We start from the raw sequence: 18153 nt of genomic DNA on the forward strand, positions 1-18153 counted from the left end.
AACGACCATGGCATTTCAGAGGGTTTTCTGTTTTTTTGGTAACGCAAAAGTAATGTAACGACTGTCGAGTTACTTTCCACAGTAACACTGTAATGTAACACAAAACTTTCCACAGTAACACTGTAATGTAACAAGTTACTTTCCACAGTAACACTGTAATGTCACAAGTTACTTTCCACAGTAACACTGTAATGTCACAAGTTTCTTCCACAGTAACACTGTAATGTAACACAAAACTTTCCACAGTAACACTGTAATGTAACAAGTTACTTTCCACAGTAACACTGTAATGTCACAAGTTACTTTCCACAGTAACACTGTAATGTCACAAGTTACTTTCCACAGTAACAATGTAATGTAACAAGTTACTTTCCACAGCAACAATGTAATGTAACAAATTACTTTCCACAGCAACAATGTAATGTAACAAGTTACTTTCCACAGCAACAATGTAATGTCACAAGTTACTTTCCACAGTAACACTGTAATGTCACAAGTTACTTTCCACAGTAACACTGTAATGTCACAAGTTACTTTCCACAGCAACAATGTAATGTAACAAGTTACTTTTAATGGCAGCTGAAACCTGACGAGTTACTGTCAATAGTAACTTACCCCAAAAACTGGCCAGGTGTCAGGGTCAAGGATCAAGGGTCGGGGATACTAACCTCTGGTTCCATGGGTTTGACGTAGTTGGAAGGGAACACTCCGGTCCGGTTTCCAATGCAGCCCCTCCACCACTCCCCTCCTGCTCTGTTACCATGACTACATCCCCCTCAGAGAACGTCAGGTCGCCTGCCTCCGGGCTCTCATAGGTGAACAGGGCCACGAACTCTGATTGGACAAAACACAGCTTGGTGAGAAACAACAGATCTTCTAATAATCAAACAGCAACCTTTTACCGGAGTGCGTTCCAAATGAAACACTATTCCCTATATAGTGCACTACTTTTGACCAGAGCATTTGGAACACACTCTGGCTGAAACTGAATGAGGGATAAAGAGATACACTGACCTTCTAGCTGGCTGGGATCTGGGCTCTCCAACTCATCAACAGCGGTGTATAGAGGTCTGTAGAAAACACATACACACTCAGTGTAGTCTATAGATAACACACTCAGTGTAGTCTATAGATAACACTCTCAGTGTAGTCTATAGATAACACTCTCAGTGTAGTATATAGACAACACTCTCAGTGTAGTCTATAGATAACACTCTCAGTGTAGTATATAGATGTAGACAACACATACACTCTCAGTGTAGTCTATAGATAACACTCTCAGTGTAGTATATAGATAACAATCTCAGTGTAGTATATAGATAACACTCTCAGTGTAGTCTATAGATAACACTCTCAGTGTAGTATATAGACAACACTCTCAGTGTAGTCTATAGATAACACTCTCAGTGTAGTATATAGACAACACTCTCAGTGTAGTATATAGACAACACTCTCAGTGTAGTATATAGATAACACTCTCAGTGTAGTATATAGATAACACTCTCAGTGTAGTATATAGACAACACTCTCAGTGTAGTATATAGACAACACTCTCAGTGTAGTATATAGATAACACTCTCAGTGTAGTCTATAGATAACACTCTCAGTGTAGTATATAGATAACACTCTCAGTGTAGTATATAGATAACACTCTCAGTGTAGTCTATAGATGTAGACAACACATACACTCTCAGTGTAGTCTATAGATAACACTCTCAGTGTAGTATATAGATAACACTCTCAGTGTAGTCTATAGATGTAGACAACACATACACTCTCAGTGTAGTATATAGATAACACTCTCAGTGTAGTCTATAGATGTAGACAACACATACACTCTCAGTGTAGTCTATAGATAACACTCTCAGTGTAGTATATAGATAACACTCTCAGTGTAGTATATAGATAACACTCTCAGTGTAGTCTATAGATAACACTCTCAGTGTAGTCTATAGATAACAGTCTCAGTGTAGTATATAGATGTAGACATCACATACACTCTCAGTGTAGTCTATAGATAACACTCTCAATGTAGTCTATAGATAACACTCTCAGTGTAGTATATAGATAACACTCTCAGTGTAGTATATAGACAACACTCTCAATGTAGTATATAGATGTAGACATCACACACACACACACTCCCAGTGTAGTATATAGATAACACTCTCAGTGTAGTATATAGATAACACTCCCAGTGTAGTATATAGATAACACTCTTAGTGTACATGCAAACTATATGTATGCTTTCTTGTGCATGTTTGTAATTTGTGCCTATATCAGTGTGTGTGTTTATCATTACTCTGTGTGTGTGTGTGTGTGTTTATCATTACTCTGTGTGTGTGTGTGTTTATCATTACTCTGTGTGTGTGTGTGTTTATCATTACTCTGTGTGTGTGTGTTTATCATTACTCTGTGTGTGTGTTTATCATTACTCTGTGTGTGTGTTGTTTTCCTGGGAGGAGTCTTTGATGGGGGTGACGCTGGGGGCGGGGATCCGTCCTGCCCCTGCAATCTCTCCGTCAGGAAGTCTGAGTAACAGGAAGTTAGGACAGATTAAGACACATGAGACATGCATAGAGATAGAGGACTCTAGATGAATAGAACCCGTTTTAGGACATGCCCATTGAAGGCTTCCACCATTTTAAAGTAGTCAACTGGGTGGGAATTCCTATGGGATGGGCACTATCAGCCAATTATCAGAGCATTGGCTGCTTCTTCAAATTGGGTTAGCTGGTTTTGTAAACAGCTTTAAGATGTATCACTGCCACCATCTCGTGACCACAACACATGAATGACACAGGATTTGGTTCAGGACCCCAGGTGGAGGTTAATCACCTGTATTAGCTTAACGCTTCCAACACCGAAGAAGAAGAAAATGAACAAATGGAGTTAGCCTCAATGTTGCCAATATGATACAGACTTGTATCTATCTCTATAGGAGATGAGACCTAGAGAATACATGAGACAGGCTGAGTCCCGGATGACTCCCTAATGTGGAACCCAATGGGCCCTGGTCAAGAGTAGTGCACTAAATAGGCAATAGGCTGCCATTTGGGACTAACAGAATGTTGTGATGGTTCCATTCTCTTACCCCGGGCTGGGTGGTAGTGTTGGACAGGAAGGGGGCAGTAGGTCAGAGGCAAGGGGGGTGGTGCATCTCTCAGCATAGCTCTGGGGGAACCAGCCCCTGTTCCCACGGTAACTACCACACAGCCAACCAGGCTCCCCCACCATCTCATCATCTACCTGCATCATGGGAAACAGAGTTGAAGTGGTGTCAGTGGGAGTCCACTTTAACACGTGTGTGTTCGTGTGTGTGTGTGTGTGTGTGTGTGTGTGTGTGTGTGTGTGTGTGTGTGTGTGTGTGTGTGTGTGTGTGTGTGTGTGTGTGTGTGTGTGTGTGTGTGTGTGTGTGTGTGTGTGTGTGTGTGTGCGTGTGTGCGTGCGTGTGCGTGTGCGTGTTCGTGTGTGTGTGTGTGTGTGTGTGTGTGTGTGTGTGTGTGTGTGTGTGCGTGTGTGTGTGTGTGTGTGTGTGTGTGTGTGTACCACTATGAAACAGTCAGCGTCCAGGCTGAGCTCGTCAGCGTTGCGTGCGCTGAAGGGGTACAGGGCTCTGCAGGAGGTCAGGGTTAATAAACTCTCTGCATTCAGCACTGGATGCTGGCGTCCTCCTCTCTCCTGCGGCTCAATTCGCCTCCTCCTCTCCTCCTCCTCTCTCCTCTCTCCCTCCAGCTTGGCTTGTCTGATGAGAGGACACACACAGACACCGTGTACACTGAGCATCAGTGGAAGCTCCTCAGAAGGGGAAGGGGAGGATTCCTCAGCGAAAACATGAGAAATGGTGCAGCTAGCTTCCGGGTTCATCAGGCGGGTGTTAAGAAGCGCGGCGGGTCATGTTTGGGAGGACACATGACTCGACCTTCGCCTCTCCAGAGGCCTGTTGAGGAGTTGCAGGGACGAGATCGGAATTAATCAGAAAATAGGGGACAAATAGGCAGTAAAAAATCAAATAAATATTCAGTCAAAAGTTTGGACACATCTACTCATTCCAGGGTTTTTCTTTATTGTACTATTTACTACATTGTAGAATAATAGTGAAGACGTCAATACTATGAAATAACACAATGTGGATATCGGGCTATCTTGTGTATACCAACCCTAACTCATCACAACATAGCTGAGCGGCTGAAACGCATTAAGAAGGAAAGAAATTCCACAAACGTACTTTTAACAAGGCACACCTGTTCATTTAAATGGTGACTACCTCATGACGCTGGTTGAGAGAATGCCAAGAGTGTGCAAAGCTGTCATCAAGGCAAAGGGTAACTACTTTGAAGAATCTAAAATATAAAATATATTTTGATTTGTTTAACACTGTTTTGGTTACTACATGATTCTACATGTTACTACATGATTCTACATGTTACTACATGATTCTACATGTTACTACATGATTCTACATGTTACTACATGATTCTACATGTTACTACATGATTCTACATGTTACTACATGATTCTACATGTTACTACATGATTCTACATGTTACTACATGATTCTACATGTTACTACATGATTCTACATGTTACTACATGATTCTACATGTTACTACATGATTCCATATGTATTATTTTATAGTTTTGATGTCTTCACTATTATTCTACAACTGTACTGTATATACTAAATATGTTCATGTCACCAAATAATTGATTAAAACTGTTTTGCAATGGTCTACAGTAGCCTCAACAGCACTATGTAGAGTAGCACCATGGTGTAGCCGGATGACAGCTAGCTTCTGTCCTCCTCTGGGTACATTGACTTTAATACAAAACCGAGGAGGCTCATGGTTCTCACACACTTCCATAGACTAACAGTAATTATGACAACTTCTGGAGGACGTCCTTCAACCTATCAGAGCTCTTGCAACATGAACTGACATTTGTCCACCCAATCAAAGGATCAGAGAATGAATCTAGTACTGAAGGCATAAGCTACAGCTAGCTAGCGCTGCAGTGAGTAAAATGTGACAAGTAGTTGACTCAAAGAGGGAGAAGGACAATAGTTGAACAATTTTGAAAAAATGCATTTCCTCAAAAATGAAGGGTAAGCAAGAGAGAGGGGACGAAAGAGAGCTAGCTATATTTTGTAGTATTGTTTTTCACTTTTACTTAGCTAGCTGACTATGGCAGCACTGGAATTCTTCCAAGGTAAGCTTTTGGTTTTATTAATTTATAGTCAAAGGGTCCTTTCGGTGTAACTGCTAAAGTGCTTGAATGATTTACTAATGTGTTAGTGCTATAGTGCATTCGGAAGGTATTTACGTTACAGCCTTATTCTAAAATATATTAAATAAAATTTTCCCCATCAATCTACACACAATACCCCCTAACAGATTTGAAGAAATGTTTGCAAATATATAAAAAAAACTGAAATACCATATTTAGATAAATATTCAGACCCTTTACTGTGCATTCAGAAAGTATTCAGACCCCTTGACTTTTTACAACTTGTTTTAAGGTACAGCCTTATTCTGAAATGGATTCCATTTATTTTTTTCTTCATTAACTCATAAACAAAACAAAAACAGGTTTTTTATACATTTTTGCAAATGTACACAAAAATAAACAAATGAAATATCACATTTAAATAAGTATTCAGACCCTTTACTCAGTACTTTGTTGAAGCACCTTTGGCAGCGATTACACCCTCGAGTCTTCTTGGGTATGACGTTACAAGCTTGGCACACCTGTATTTGGGGAGTTTCTCCCATTCTTCTCTGCAGATCCTCTCAAGCTCTGTCAGGTTGGATGGGGAGTATTGCCACACAGCTATTTTCAGGTCTCTCCAGAGATGTTGGATCGGGTTCAAGTCTGGGCTCTGGCTGGGCCACTCAAGGACATTCAGACACTTGTCCTGCAACCACTCCTGCATTGTATTGGCTGTGTGCTTAGGGTCATTGTTCTGTTGGAAGGTGAACCTTTGCCCCAGTCTGAGGTCCTGAGCGCTCTGGAGCAGATTTTCATCAATGATCTCTCTGTACTTTGTTCCGTTTATCTTTGCCTCGATCCTGGTAAATGCTGCCACCACCATGCTTCACCGTAGGGATCGCACTGGCGCCAGGTTTCCTCCAGACCCATTCAGGTCAAAGAGTTTAATCTTGATTTCATCAGACAGAGTCTTTAGGTGCCTTTTGGCAAACTCCAAGCAGGCTGTCATGCTCCTTTTACTGAGGAGTATCTTCCGTCTGGCCACTCTACCATAAAGGCCTGATTGGTGGAGTGCTGCAGAGATGGTTGTCCTTCTGGAAGGTTCTCCCATTCCACAGAGGAACATTGGAGCTCTGTCAGAGTGACCATCGGGTTCTTGGTCACCTCCCTGACTAAGGCCATTCTCCAGCGATTGCTCAGTTTGGCCAGGAGGCCAGCTCCAGGAAAAGTCTTGGTGGTACAAAACTTCTTAAATTGAGTTCTTGGGGACCTTCAACGTGCCAGAAATGTTTTGGTACCCTTCCTCAGATCTGTGACTCAACACAATCCTGTCTCAGAGCTCTACGAACAATTCCTTTGACCTCGTGGCTTGGTTTTTGCTCTGACATGCACTGTCAACTGTGTGACCTTAATTAGCTAGCTAGGTTTGTGCCTTTCCAAATCATGTCCAATCAATTAAATTTACCACAGGTGAACTCCAAATCAAGTTGTAGAAACATCTCAAGGATGATCAATGGAAACAGGATGCACCTGAGCTCAATTCGAGTCCCATAGCAAAGGGTCTGAATACTTATGTAAATAAGGGATTTTTGCTTTTATGTTTAATACATTAGCAAAAGCAATTTTAAAACCTGTTTTCGCTTTGTCATTATATTGTGTGTAGATTGATGAGGATTTATTTTTGTATTTAATCCATTTTAGAAGAAGGCTGTAACGTAACAAAATGTGGAAAAGTCAAGGGGTCTGAATACTTTCTGAATGCACTGTATTAGCTATTCGCTAAACTTGCAATAACATCTGCTAACCATGTGTATGTGACCAATAAAATTTTACTTGACATTGACTATGACATTAGGTAATACGGTGACAATGATGTAGGCTGTGTGTAGCGGTTATGGTATGAAGGTTCAGATTGAATTTTTTTTTGTTGCCTGGTCACATACAGCTGATGTGTTGTGCATTGAAGTCCACAAGCTTCAACAGAGAGAACATTTTTCGGACACTGAGTTGAACATTGCACTCCAAAACACCTCGATAATCTGCTGATTTCATGGTCCCAGTACCAGAGGCAGAAGAGCAACAACACAGCACTATCGATCCTCCACCATTATTGATTGTAGGGAGGGTGTTCTTTTCCTTGAATGCTTCATTTGGTAAACATAGGAAGACCCCACTGCTGAAGGACACTAGAAAGCTTTGATTGAACTTCTCAAAAACACATCTATCTAAATCCCGGAGAAAATATTTTGTAGACCAAATACAGATCAGTGCTGTGTTTACTGATGGGGTGGCAGGTAGCCTAGTGGTTAGAGCGTTGCACTAGTAACCGAAAGGTTGCAAGATCAAATCCCTGAGCTGACAAGGTAAAAATCTGTCATTCTGCCCCTGAACAAGACAGTTAACCCACTGATCCTAGGCAGTCATTGAAAATAATAATTTGTTCTTAACTGACATGCCTAGTTAAATAAAGGTTAAATAAAAAATAACGACCGAATGTAGAACTATACAACGGTCAGTATATTGGACGTTTAGTGTGTTTTTGACTCACCTGGCAGCCTCTTCATCCCCCCTCCTCTTTCTCTCTCTTTCCTCCTCTCTCCCTCTCTCCATCTCTCTCAGTTTCAGCTCCTTGACCCGGCAGAGGTCCTCCAGAACAGCCTGCTGCTTCCCCTGCCGCTCCCTCAGGTCCTAACCACAACATCACACAACCATCACACAACTATAACATCACATAACCATCACACAACTATAACCATAATCATCACATAACCATCACACAACTATAACCATCACATAACCATCACACAACTAAACCATCACACAACCACAACATCACATAACCATCACACAACTATAACCATCACACAACCATAACATCACATAACCATCACACAACTATAACCATCACACAACCATAACATCACATAACCATCACACAACTATAACCATCACATAACATCACATAACCACAACATCACATAACCATCACACAACTATAACCATCACACAACCATCACACAACTATAACCATCACACAGCCATCATACAACTATAACCATCACACAACCATCATACAACTATAACCATCATACAACCACAACATCACATAACCATCATACAACTATAACCATCACATAACCATCATACAACTATAACCATCACATAACCACAACATCACATAACCATCATACAACTATAACCATAACACAACTATAACCATCACACAACTATAACCATCACATAACCACAACTATAACCATCACATAACCACAACATCACATAACCATCATACAACTATAACCATCACACAACTATAACCATCACATAACCATCACACAACTATAAACATCACACAACCATAACATCACATAACCATCACACAACCACAACATCACATAACCATCACAGAACCACAACATCACATAACCATCACACAACCACAACATCACATAACCATCACACAACCACATCACATAACCATCACACAACTACAACCATCACATAACCATCACACAACTATAACCATCACACAACCATCATACAACTATAACCATCATGCAACTATAACCATCACATAACCACAACATCACATAACCACAACATCACATAACCATCATACAACTATAACCATCATACAACTATAACCATCACACAACCACAACATCACACAACCACAACATCACATAACCACAACATCACATAACCACGACATCACATAACCATCATACAACTATAACCATCACATAACTACAACATCACATAACCACAACATCACACACAACCATCATACAACTATAACCATCACATAACCACAACATCACATAACCATCATACAACTATAACCATCACACAACCACAACATCACATAACCACAACATCACATAACCATCATACAACTATAACCATCACATAACCACAACATCACATAACCATCATACAACTATAACCATCACACAACATTTACATTTTAGTCATTTAGCAGACGCTCTCATTGAGAGCGATTTACAGTAGTGATTACGGGGGAATCGAGCCCACTACCCTGGTGTTGCTAAGCTACACGGGGGACAACACAACCACAACACAACCACAACCATAACACAACACAACCATAACACAACCACAACCCAACCATAACACAACCACAACCCAACCACCACCCAACCACAACCCAAACACAACACAACCACAACACAACACAACCACCATACAAATACATCCACACCCCAACCACAACCACAAAACAACCACAACACAACCATCATACAAACACAACACAACCACAACACAACCACCATACAAACACAACACATCCACAACCCAACCATCATACAAACATATCCACACCCGAACCACAACACAACCATCATACAAACACAACACAACCACAACACAACCATCATACAAACACAACCATCATACAAACACAACCATCATACAAACACAACACAACCATCATACAAACACAACCACAACACGACCATCATACAAAACACAACCACAACACGACCATCATACAAAACACAACCACAACACAACCATCATACAAAACACAACCACAACACAACCATCATACAAACACAACACAACCATCATACAACCACAACACAACCACCAGTGTGTATTATAACTCAACATGGAAACGAAATGTAAACAAAAACTAAGCAAAGTATTCATCAGTAATACTATCACTATGAGGGACTGATATAATAATGAGGAAAAGCAAGGAAAAAGAAGGGGAGTTAATAAACTAATGATAAACAGAAATATGCAGATGCAGGGACAGACGGAGAGAAGAATAACCTTGATAAGGAGGAAGAGTTGACTGAGACAGCCCAGCAGCGAGAGAAGAGACTGTAGAACACAGTCATCCATATCGACTGACTAGGGAGGAGGGAGGGAGGGGAGAGGGAGGGAGAGAGGGGAGAGGGAGGGAGGGGAGAGAGGGGAGAGGGAGGGAGAGAGGGGAGAGGGAGGGAGAGAGGGAGAGAGAGATGGAGGGAGGGGAGGGAGGGAGGGAGACGGAGGGAGAGAGAGACGGAGGGGAGAGAGAGATGGAGGGAGTGAGGGGGAGACGGAGAGGGGAGACGGAGGGGAGAGAGAGACGGAGGGGAGAGAGAGACGGAGGGAGGGAGGGAGGGGGGGAGACGGAGGGGGAGGAGAGAGAGAGAGAGGGAGACGGAGGGGAGAGAGAGAGAGAGAGAGGGGAGACAGAGGGAGAGGGAGACAGGGGGAGGGGGAGAGAAGACGGAGGGGAGGTGAGAGAGAGATGGAGGGGAGAGAGAGTGAGGGGAGACGAGGGAGGGGAGAGAGAAGGAGATGGAGAGAGGGAGACGAGGGAGAGGGGAGAGAAGGGAGACGAAGGAGGGAGGGGGATGAGGGAGAAAGGGGAGACAGGGAGGGAGTCGGAGGGGGGTAGAGAGGGAGGGGAGACGGAGGGGAGAGGGAAGGGAGATGGAGGGAGGGGGAGGGGAGAGAGAGGGGGGAGACGGAGGGGAGAGGGAGGGGAGACGGAGGGGGTAGAGAGGGAGGGGAGACGGAGGGGGTAGAGAGGGAGGGGAGACGGAGGGGGTAGAGAGGGAGGGGAGACGGAGGGGGGGGTAGAGAGGGAGGGGAGACGGAGGGGGTAGAGAGGGAGGAGAGACGGAGGGGGTAGAGAGGGAGGAGAGACAGAGGGGAGGTAGAGAGGGAGAGGAGAGAGGGATGGTAAAGAGGGAGAGGAGAGAGGAATGGTAGAGAGGGAGAGGAGAGGGAATGGAGGTAGAGAGGGAGAGGAGAGGGGAATGGAGGGAGGGGAGAGAGGAATGGTAGAGAGGGAGAGGAGAGGGAATGGAGGTAGAGAGGGAGAGGAGAGGGGAATGGAGGGATGGGAGAGAGGGAGGGGAGACAGAGGGAGGGTAGGGAGGGAGAGGAGAGAGGAATGGAGGGAGGGACGGAAAGGATGGGTGGAAAGAAAGAAGAGGGAGAAAGATAACAGTTAAAGGAATCCACAGGCAGCGAAATAAAGGAAGGCAGGAAGGAAGAAGCATGTTTTTCACTAGTTATTATTAGGATCATATTCTGAGGGACATCTCCTACAAGGGAGATGTTTTTTTCATCTTCGTGTTCTCGTGTGTTGACGGCAAACATCTTGGTAGGTTCCATCAATGATCTGACGGATCACGGCGGTCATCTTGGTGATTGTCTTGGTAACCAGTTGGGTAGTGCTGTGGTCCTCTCCATCCAACAGTCTCCTGTACTCTGAGATCTCAGTCTCCAGGCGGTTCTTAAGGTCTAGCAGCCTGTCATAGACCTGCTTGGGCGATGCTGCCATGGAGCTGGGAGAGCTGGTCCTTCAGACTAGTCATCGTGCTCTGGAGCCCGCCGGGCCCATCTGTGCAGAGTAGCGGTTCTGGATGTCTGTCAGGGTGGGTGTACTCCAGGGACAATAGTGTGTGATTGCAATTTGGGGCATTTCTGCATGTGGGCATTCCTCTATCTGCAGTGCCCGAGAGGAGGGGGGGGCGAGGTACACGGTCTACTGGTATCCTAGCTATATTTAGCTACTCAGCCTCCCACCTGCTATTTACTTGTAATGTCTTTGTTTGTCGTCTCTCTATTGAACCAATCAACCCTTCTATGGGGACGGGTAGTTGTAGTTCACCCTTCGGTGTCAGGCTCGGCTTCGGTGTAAGGCTCGGCTTCTTTGTCAAACTGGGCTTGTCCACCAGAGGTCACAATGTCCTTTTTAGTTGTAGAGCTTCCTGGTAGTGGAGGTGTTCAGATACTCAGATTCACCAGTGATTGTCTGAGATTGGATGGAAACTTGACAGCTAGAATGTGTTTCCTTCCTAAGTTACAGTATTTTTGTTACACAGTTTTAAATGACATCACAAAATGAAAAGCAATATGACAGGATTATTCTTTAGATCCACACGGTCCATTCTTAACGTAACCCTTACCTTATCTATTAAATATTGTCCTCATATTCACTGTCTTCAGAAAAAGGTTTTGGCGGCAAGAGTATCTCTCTACACACAGCACATTCTTTCCCCAATACTGCAGGGAAAGAAAGACCATTTTGGGGAACACAATTTATGACCGGGTCTTAAGGTGTCAAAACCGGCACAACTCCCCACTCTCCTCCTCCTGTAGGTCTGGCTATCTGTCAGCCATGTTCCAAGCTGGTCTGTCTATCTGTCAGCCATGTTCCAAGCTGGTCTGTCTATCTGTCAGCCATGTTCCAAGCTGGTCTGTCTATCTGTCAGCCATGTTCCAAGCTGGTCTGTCTATCTGTCAGCCATGTTCCAAGTTGGTCTGTCTATCTGTCAGCCATGTTCCAAGCTGGTCTGTCTATCTGTCAGCCATGTTCCAAGCTGGTCTGTCTATCTGTCAGCCATGTTCCAAGCTGGTCTGTCTATCTGTCAGCCATGTTCCAAGCTGGTCTGGCTATCTGTCAGCCATGTTCCAAGCTGGTCTGGCTATCTGTCAGTCATGTTCCAAGCTGGTCTGGCTATTTGTCAGCCATGTTCCAAGCTGGTCTGGTTATCTGTCAGCCATGTTCCAAGCTGGTCTGGCACATTTGATCCTCACCCAGGAGAGAGTCATGACACCCTGTTGGTATTGTTGATCTAGACAGGTTGACTATAACATTACCCTGTTGTTATTGTTGATCTAGACAGGTCTACTATAACATGACCCTGTTGGTATTGTTGATCTAGACAGGCTGACTATAACATGACCCTGTTGGTATTGTTGATCTAGACAGGTTGAACTATAACATGACCCTGATGGTAATTGTTGATCCAGGCATAACTTAATAATCATGATCAAAGATCAGATCATGCCCCATTTGTGACCCGTTTCAGGAAACTAGGCGGCAGGTAGCCTAGTGCTTAGAACTTTGGGCCAGTAACCGAAAGGTTGCTGAATCAAATCCCCGAGCTGACAAGGTAAAATCTGTCGTTCTGCCCCTGAACAAGGCAGTTAACCCACTGTTCCCTAGTAGGCCGTCATTGTAAATAAGACTGTGTTCTTAACTGACTAATTTAACTAGTTAAATAAAGGTTAAATAAAATGGATAAATAAAGTTGTTTTGGGGGGCAGAAATGCCTTCTGGAACATGTGACATTTCATGTGCCTTAATAACAGACTTGCCATCTGTTAATATGAAAAATAATAATAATAATTATGAGCCTTGTTGGTTTAGCCACATAAAAAGTCAGCAACCTTCCCACAAGCCATGACTGGCTGAGATAATGAGTGGGCCGGATATGCAGAGAGATGAGTTCGGATTGGTCTGCCATATAGAGGGCTTCTGTATCGTGTAGTGGAGCTGCAAAAGTGTTGCTCTCCACTTTCTGGAGGATCAAGTTATGAAATCAGTGGAATTAGAGCATGAGAGCTAAAGAGATGGAGAAAACACCTGTCTCTGGATTACATCTTCAAACTAAGGGCAACAGTGGCATGGCATTCATGACAGGGAGATGTGTACATCATGCATGATGATGTATTTGGGTAAGATAGTCTAGTGTTAGCTAGCTACATTTTCAGATATTACACATTTCCAATTTTGACAGAAAGTGGTTTCCTTTCAAGCTAAAATATACTGTTAGCTAGCTAGCTAACGTTAGCTGGCTGGCTCCCTAGCTAACGTTACGTGTATGACGTTATTATTCATATCCCAGAACCGTTTGCTTTGCTAGGTAGAGCCTAATGTTAGCTAGCTCCCAGCAGATTCATGCAGTGTAGTGGCTCGTTAGCTAACATGACGTGTGTGATCTTACACACGGTTTACCTAGCTAGGGTCATTGTTTACCTAGCTAGGGTCATTGTTTACCTAGCTAGGGTCATTGTTTACCTAGCTAGGTTCATTGTCCTGGTTTTAGCTGGTCTCTAGTGGTCTGTCCAGGTTTTAGCTTATCTCTAGTGGTCTGTTCAGGTTTTAGCTGGTCTCTAGTGGTCTGTCCAGGTTTTAGCTGGTCTCTAGTGGTCTGTCCAGGTTTTAGCTGGTCTCTAGTGGTCTGTACTTTGATGTCTTGCTGGTAGTGGTCTGTAGGGGTCTGTAGTGGTCTGTACTGGTCTGTACTGGTATGTACTAGTCTGTAGTGGTCTGTAGTGGTCTGTAGCAGTATGTACTAGTCTGTAGTGGTCTGTAGTGGTATGTACTAGTCTGTAGTGGTCTGTAGTGGTATGTACTAGTCTGTAGTGGTCTGTAGTGGTACCTTGAGGTCTTGCTGGTAGTGGTCCATCATGGCCAGCTTGTGGGTTGTCTCTCTCTCCAGAGTGTCTAATTGGTCCTTCAGCCTCCGACAGACCACGCCCTTCTCCGCAACACTGCCACCTACAGAGGTCATTGCCACAGCTACCAACACAGATCAGAGGTCATGGAGATCAGCACAGAGTTCAAGGTTGAGAGAATGTTGAGAGCAGTGTGTGTGTGTCTGTGTGTGTGCTTACCAGGGATGTTGTTGCAGCCCATGTTCTTGAGTCTCTCTGTCAGTCTCTGTTGCTGTGGAACCAACTGACACAGTTTCCTCTGGTAGTCCTATGGTACACAGACACACATGTATTTATAGTAACCTATAGCTGGCTGGCTCCCCGGAGCCCACTATCCTATGGTGTTGGAGGACAGAAGAGACACCTGTTTATTGTACAGTACCACTATTGCTGTAAACCTTATTTGACCAAGCATTTTCGCCGAGGAAGGGAGAGAAGAGTAAGATTATTGGAAGCTGGGAATGGAAAGATGGATGGAGAGAGAGATGGAAGGAGGGATGAAAGGATAGAGGGATGAGAGATGGAGGGATGGGCATATTGAGGGGAGGAGGGATGGAGATGGAGGGATGGACGTATTGAGGGGGAGGAGGGGTGGTGATGGAGGGATGGATGTATTGAGGGGAGGAGGGATGAGAGATGGAGGGATGGGCATATTGAGGGGGGAGGAGGGGTGGAGATGGAGGGATGGATGTATTGAGGGAGGAGGGATGAGAGATGGAGGATGGGCATATTGAGGGGAGGAGGGGTGGAGATGGAGGGATGGATGTATTGAGGAGGAGGGGTGGAGATGGAGGGATGGATGTATTGAGGGGAGGAGGGGTGGTGATGGAGGGATGGACGTATTGAGGGGAGGAGGGGTGGTGATGGAGGGATGGACGTATTGAGGGGAGGAGGGTGGTGATGGAGGGATGGACGTATTGAGGGGAGGAGGTGGTGATGGAGGGATGGATGTATTGAGGGGAGGGGGGTGGTGATGGAGGGATGGACGTATTGAGGGGAGGAGGGGTGGTGATGGAGGGATGGATGTATTGAGGGGAGGAGGGGTGGTGATGGAGGGATGGATGTATTGAGGGGAGGAGGGGTGGTGATGGAGGGATGGATGTATTGAGGGGAGGAGGGGTGGTGATGGAGGGCTAGAACGATGGAATGATGACAGATGGAGGGATTGGCTCTGACCTCAAACTGTGTCTGCAGGGTGTTGATCTTGGAGGCACGCCCATCTCTCCGCTGATTGATGAGATCGATCTCCGCTCTTTGGATCCGCCTCTTACTCTGGGCGTCACGGAGACCATCTGATAACTGCTTGTGTCTGCTGCCCTGGAGACCAACCACCAATCAGGGGTTAATGTAATTGTGTGTGTGCGTGCTGACCCTGGGTCACGGCCAGGGTCACCATTATCAACATAGAGTGGGGTTAAGGCCAGGGTCACCATTATCAATATAGAGTGGGGTCATGGCCAGGGTCACCATTATCAACAGAGTGGTGTCATGGCCAGGGTCACCATTATCACCAGCAACCATGGAGGAATTAAGGTTAAATGCCTTGCTCAAGGGCACGTCGACAGATTTTTCACTTTGTCGGCTCTAGGATACCAACCTTTCAGGGTCACTGACCCACTGACATCTGCCGCACGTGTGTGGTGTTGTGTGTGTGTGTGTGTGGTGTGTGTGTGTGTGGTGTATGTGTGGGTGGTGTGTGTGTGAGTGATGTGTGTGTGGGTGGTCACCATTGTGTCAACAGAGTGTGTGTGTGAGTGAGTGGTGTGTGGTGTGTGGGTGGTGTGTGTGAGATGTGTGTGGGTGGTGTGTGTGTGTGTGTGGTGTGGGTGGTGTATGTGTGTGTTTGTTGTGGTGTAAGTGTGGGTGGTGTGTGTGGGGTGGTGTGTGGTGTCTGTGTGGGTGGTGTGTGTGTGTGTGTGTGTGTGTGTGTGTGTGTGTGTGTGTGTGTGTGTGTGTGGTGTGTGTGTGTGTGTGGGTGGTGTGTGTGTGAGTGAGTGGTGTGTGTGTGTGGGTGGTGTGTGGTGTGTGTGTGGTGTGGGTGGTGTATGTGTGTGTGTGTGGTGTGTGTGTGGGTGGTGTGTGTGTGTGTGTGTGGGTGGTGTGTGTGTGAGTGATGTGTGTGTGTGTGGTGTGTGTGTGTGTGTGTGTGTGTGTGTGTGTGTGTGTGTGTGTGTGTGTGTGTGTGTGTGTGTGGTGTGTGGGTAATAATAACGCTCTAATGGCTAGGCCATCTGTCTCACCACAGCCTCCAGCTCCATCTCCAAACTCTTCTTCTTGGCTCGGAGCACAGTGATCTCCTCCTGCTCTCTTTCTCTCTTCCTCCACAACTCTTCCTTCCTCACTCGCTCCCACTCCTCCCTCCGCTGGCGCTCCTGCTCCTGTTGCGCTGCCTGTGAGAGCCCGAGAGAGAAAAGAGCATGAAAAAGAGAGAGAGCGAGACAGAGATTAAACGAGAGAGACAGAGAGAGAGAAAGAGAAAAAGAGAGAAAGAGAGTGAGACAGAGATTAAACGAGAGAGACAGAGAGACAGAGAGAGAGAGAGAAAGAGAAAAAGAGAGACAGAGAGCGAGACAGAGATGAAACGAGAGAGACAGAGAGACAGAGAGAGAGAGAGAAAAAGAGAGACAGAGAGCGAGACAGAGATTAAACGAGAGAGACAGAGAGACAGAGAGAGAGAGAGAAAGAGAAAAAGAGAGAAAGAGAGAAAGAGAGCGAGACAGAGATTAAACGAGAGAGACAGAGAGACAGAGAGAGAGAGAGACAGAGAAAAAGAGAGAAAGAGAGCGAGACAGAGATTAAACGAGAGAGACAGAGAGACAGAGAGAGAGAGAGACAGAGAAAAAGAGAGAAAGAGAGCGAGACAGAGATTAAACGAGAGAGACGAGAGAGACAGAGAGACAGAGAAAAAGAGAGAAAGAGAGCGAGACAGAGAGACAGAGAGACAGAGAGACAGAGAGACAGAGAGACAGAGAGAGAGAGACAGAGAGACAGAGAGAGAGAGAGACAGAGAGAGAGAGAGACAGAGACAGAGAGAGAGAGACAGAGAGAGAGAGAGACAGAGAGACAGAGAGACAGAGAGACAGAGAGAGACAGAGAGAGAGACAGACAGAGAGAGAGAGAGACAGAGAGAGAGAGAGAGAGAGAGAGACAGAGAGACAGAGAGACAGAGAGACAGAGAGACAGAGAGACAGAGAGAAAGAGAGCGAGAGAGACAGAGAGAAAGAGAGAAAGAGAGAAAGAGAGAAAGAGAGCGAGACAGAGCGAAAACAATAGAAAGGAGGAATGAGTAGGTGAATGAAGGATCTCTGCATGTGTGGTTCTCACCGTGAAGCATGGAGGTGGTGGGGACACTGTCAGTGACTTATTTAGAATTCAAGGCACACTTGACCAGCATGACTACCACAGCATTCTGCAGCGATACGCTATCCCATCTGGTTTGGGCTTCGTGGGACTGTCATTTGCTTTTCAACAGGACAATGACCCAACACACCTCCAGACTGTGTAAGGACTAATTGACCAAGAAGGAAAGTGATGGAGTACGGCATTAGATGACCTGGCCTCCACAATCCTCCGACCTCAACCCAATTGTGATGGTTAGGGATGAGTTAGACCGCAGAGTGAAGGAAAAGCAGCCAACAAGTGAGATTCTTCAAAGTAGCCACCCTTTGCCTTGATGACAGCTTTGCACAC

The 18153-nt window shown here is 45.1% G+C and overlaps 1 protein-coding gene across 1 annotated transcript; it reads right to left on the reverse strand.

Moving 5' to 3' along the window:
* Window positions 1-668: 668 nt before the first annotated feature.
* On the reverse strand, window positions 669-16908 carry LOC112236141 (intersectin-2-like; the record flags this gene model as incomplete). The annotated part of the gene is made up of 11 exons (XM_042314446.1): window positions 16704-16908; window positions 15640-15780; window positions 14644-14731; window positions 14409-14548; window positions 10009-10089; window positions 7757-7896; window positions 3550-3745; window positions 3095-3249; window positions 2436-2531; window positions 1015-1070; window positions 669-834 (listed from the first exon to the last, which is right to left on the reverse strand). Coding segments are annotated over exons 1-11 (1277 nt in total), but the record flags the coding sequence as incomplete, so codon positions are not given.
* Window positions 16909-18153: the final 1245 nt, after the last annotated feature.

Source organism: Oncorhynchus tshawytscha, unplaced genomic scaffold, assembly GCF_018296145.1.
Source record: "Oncorhynchus tshawytscha isolate Ot180627B unplaced genomic scaffold, Otsh_v2.0 Un_contig_4797_pilon_pilon, whole genome shotgun sequence".
NCBI lineage: Eukaryota > Metazoa > Chordata > Actinopteri > Salmoniformes > Salmonidae > Oncorhynchus > Oncorhynchus tshawytscha.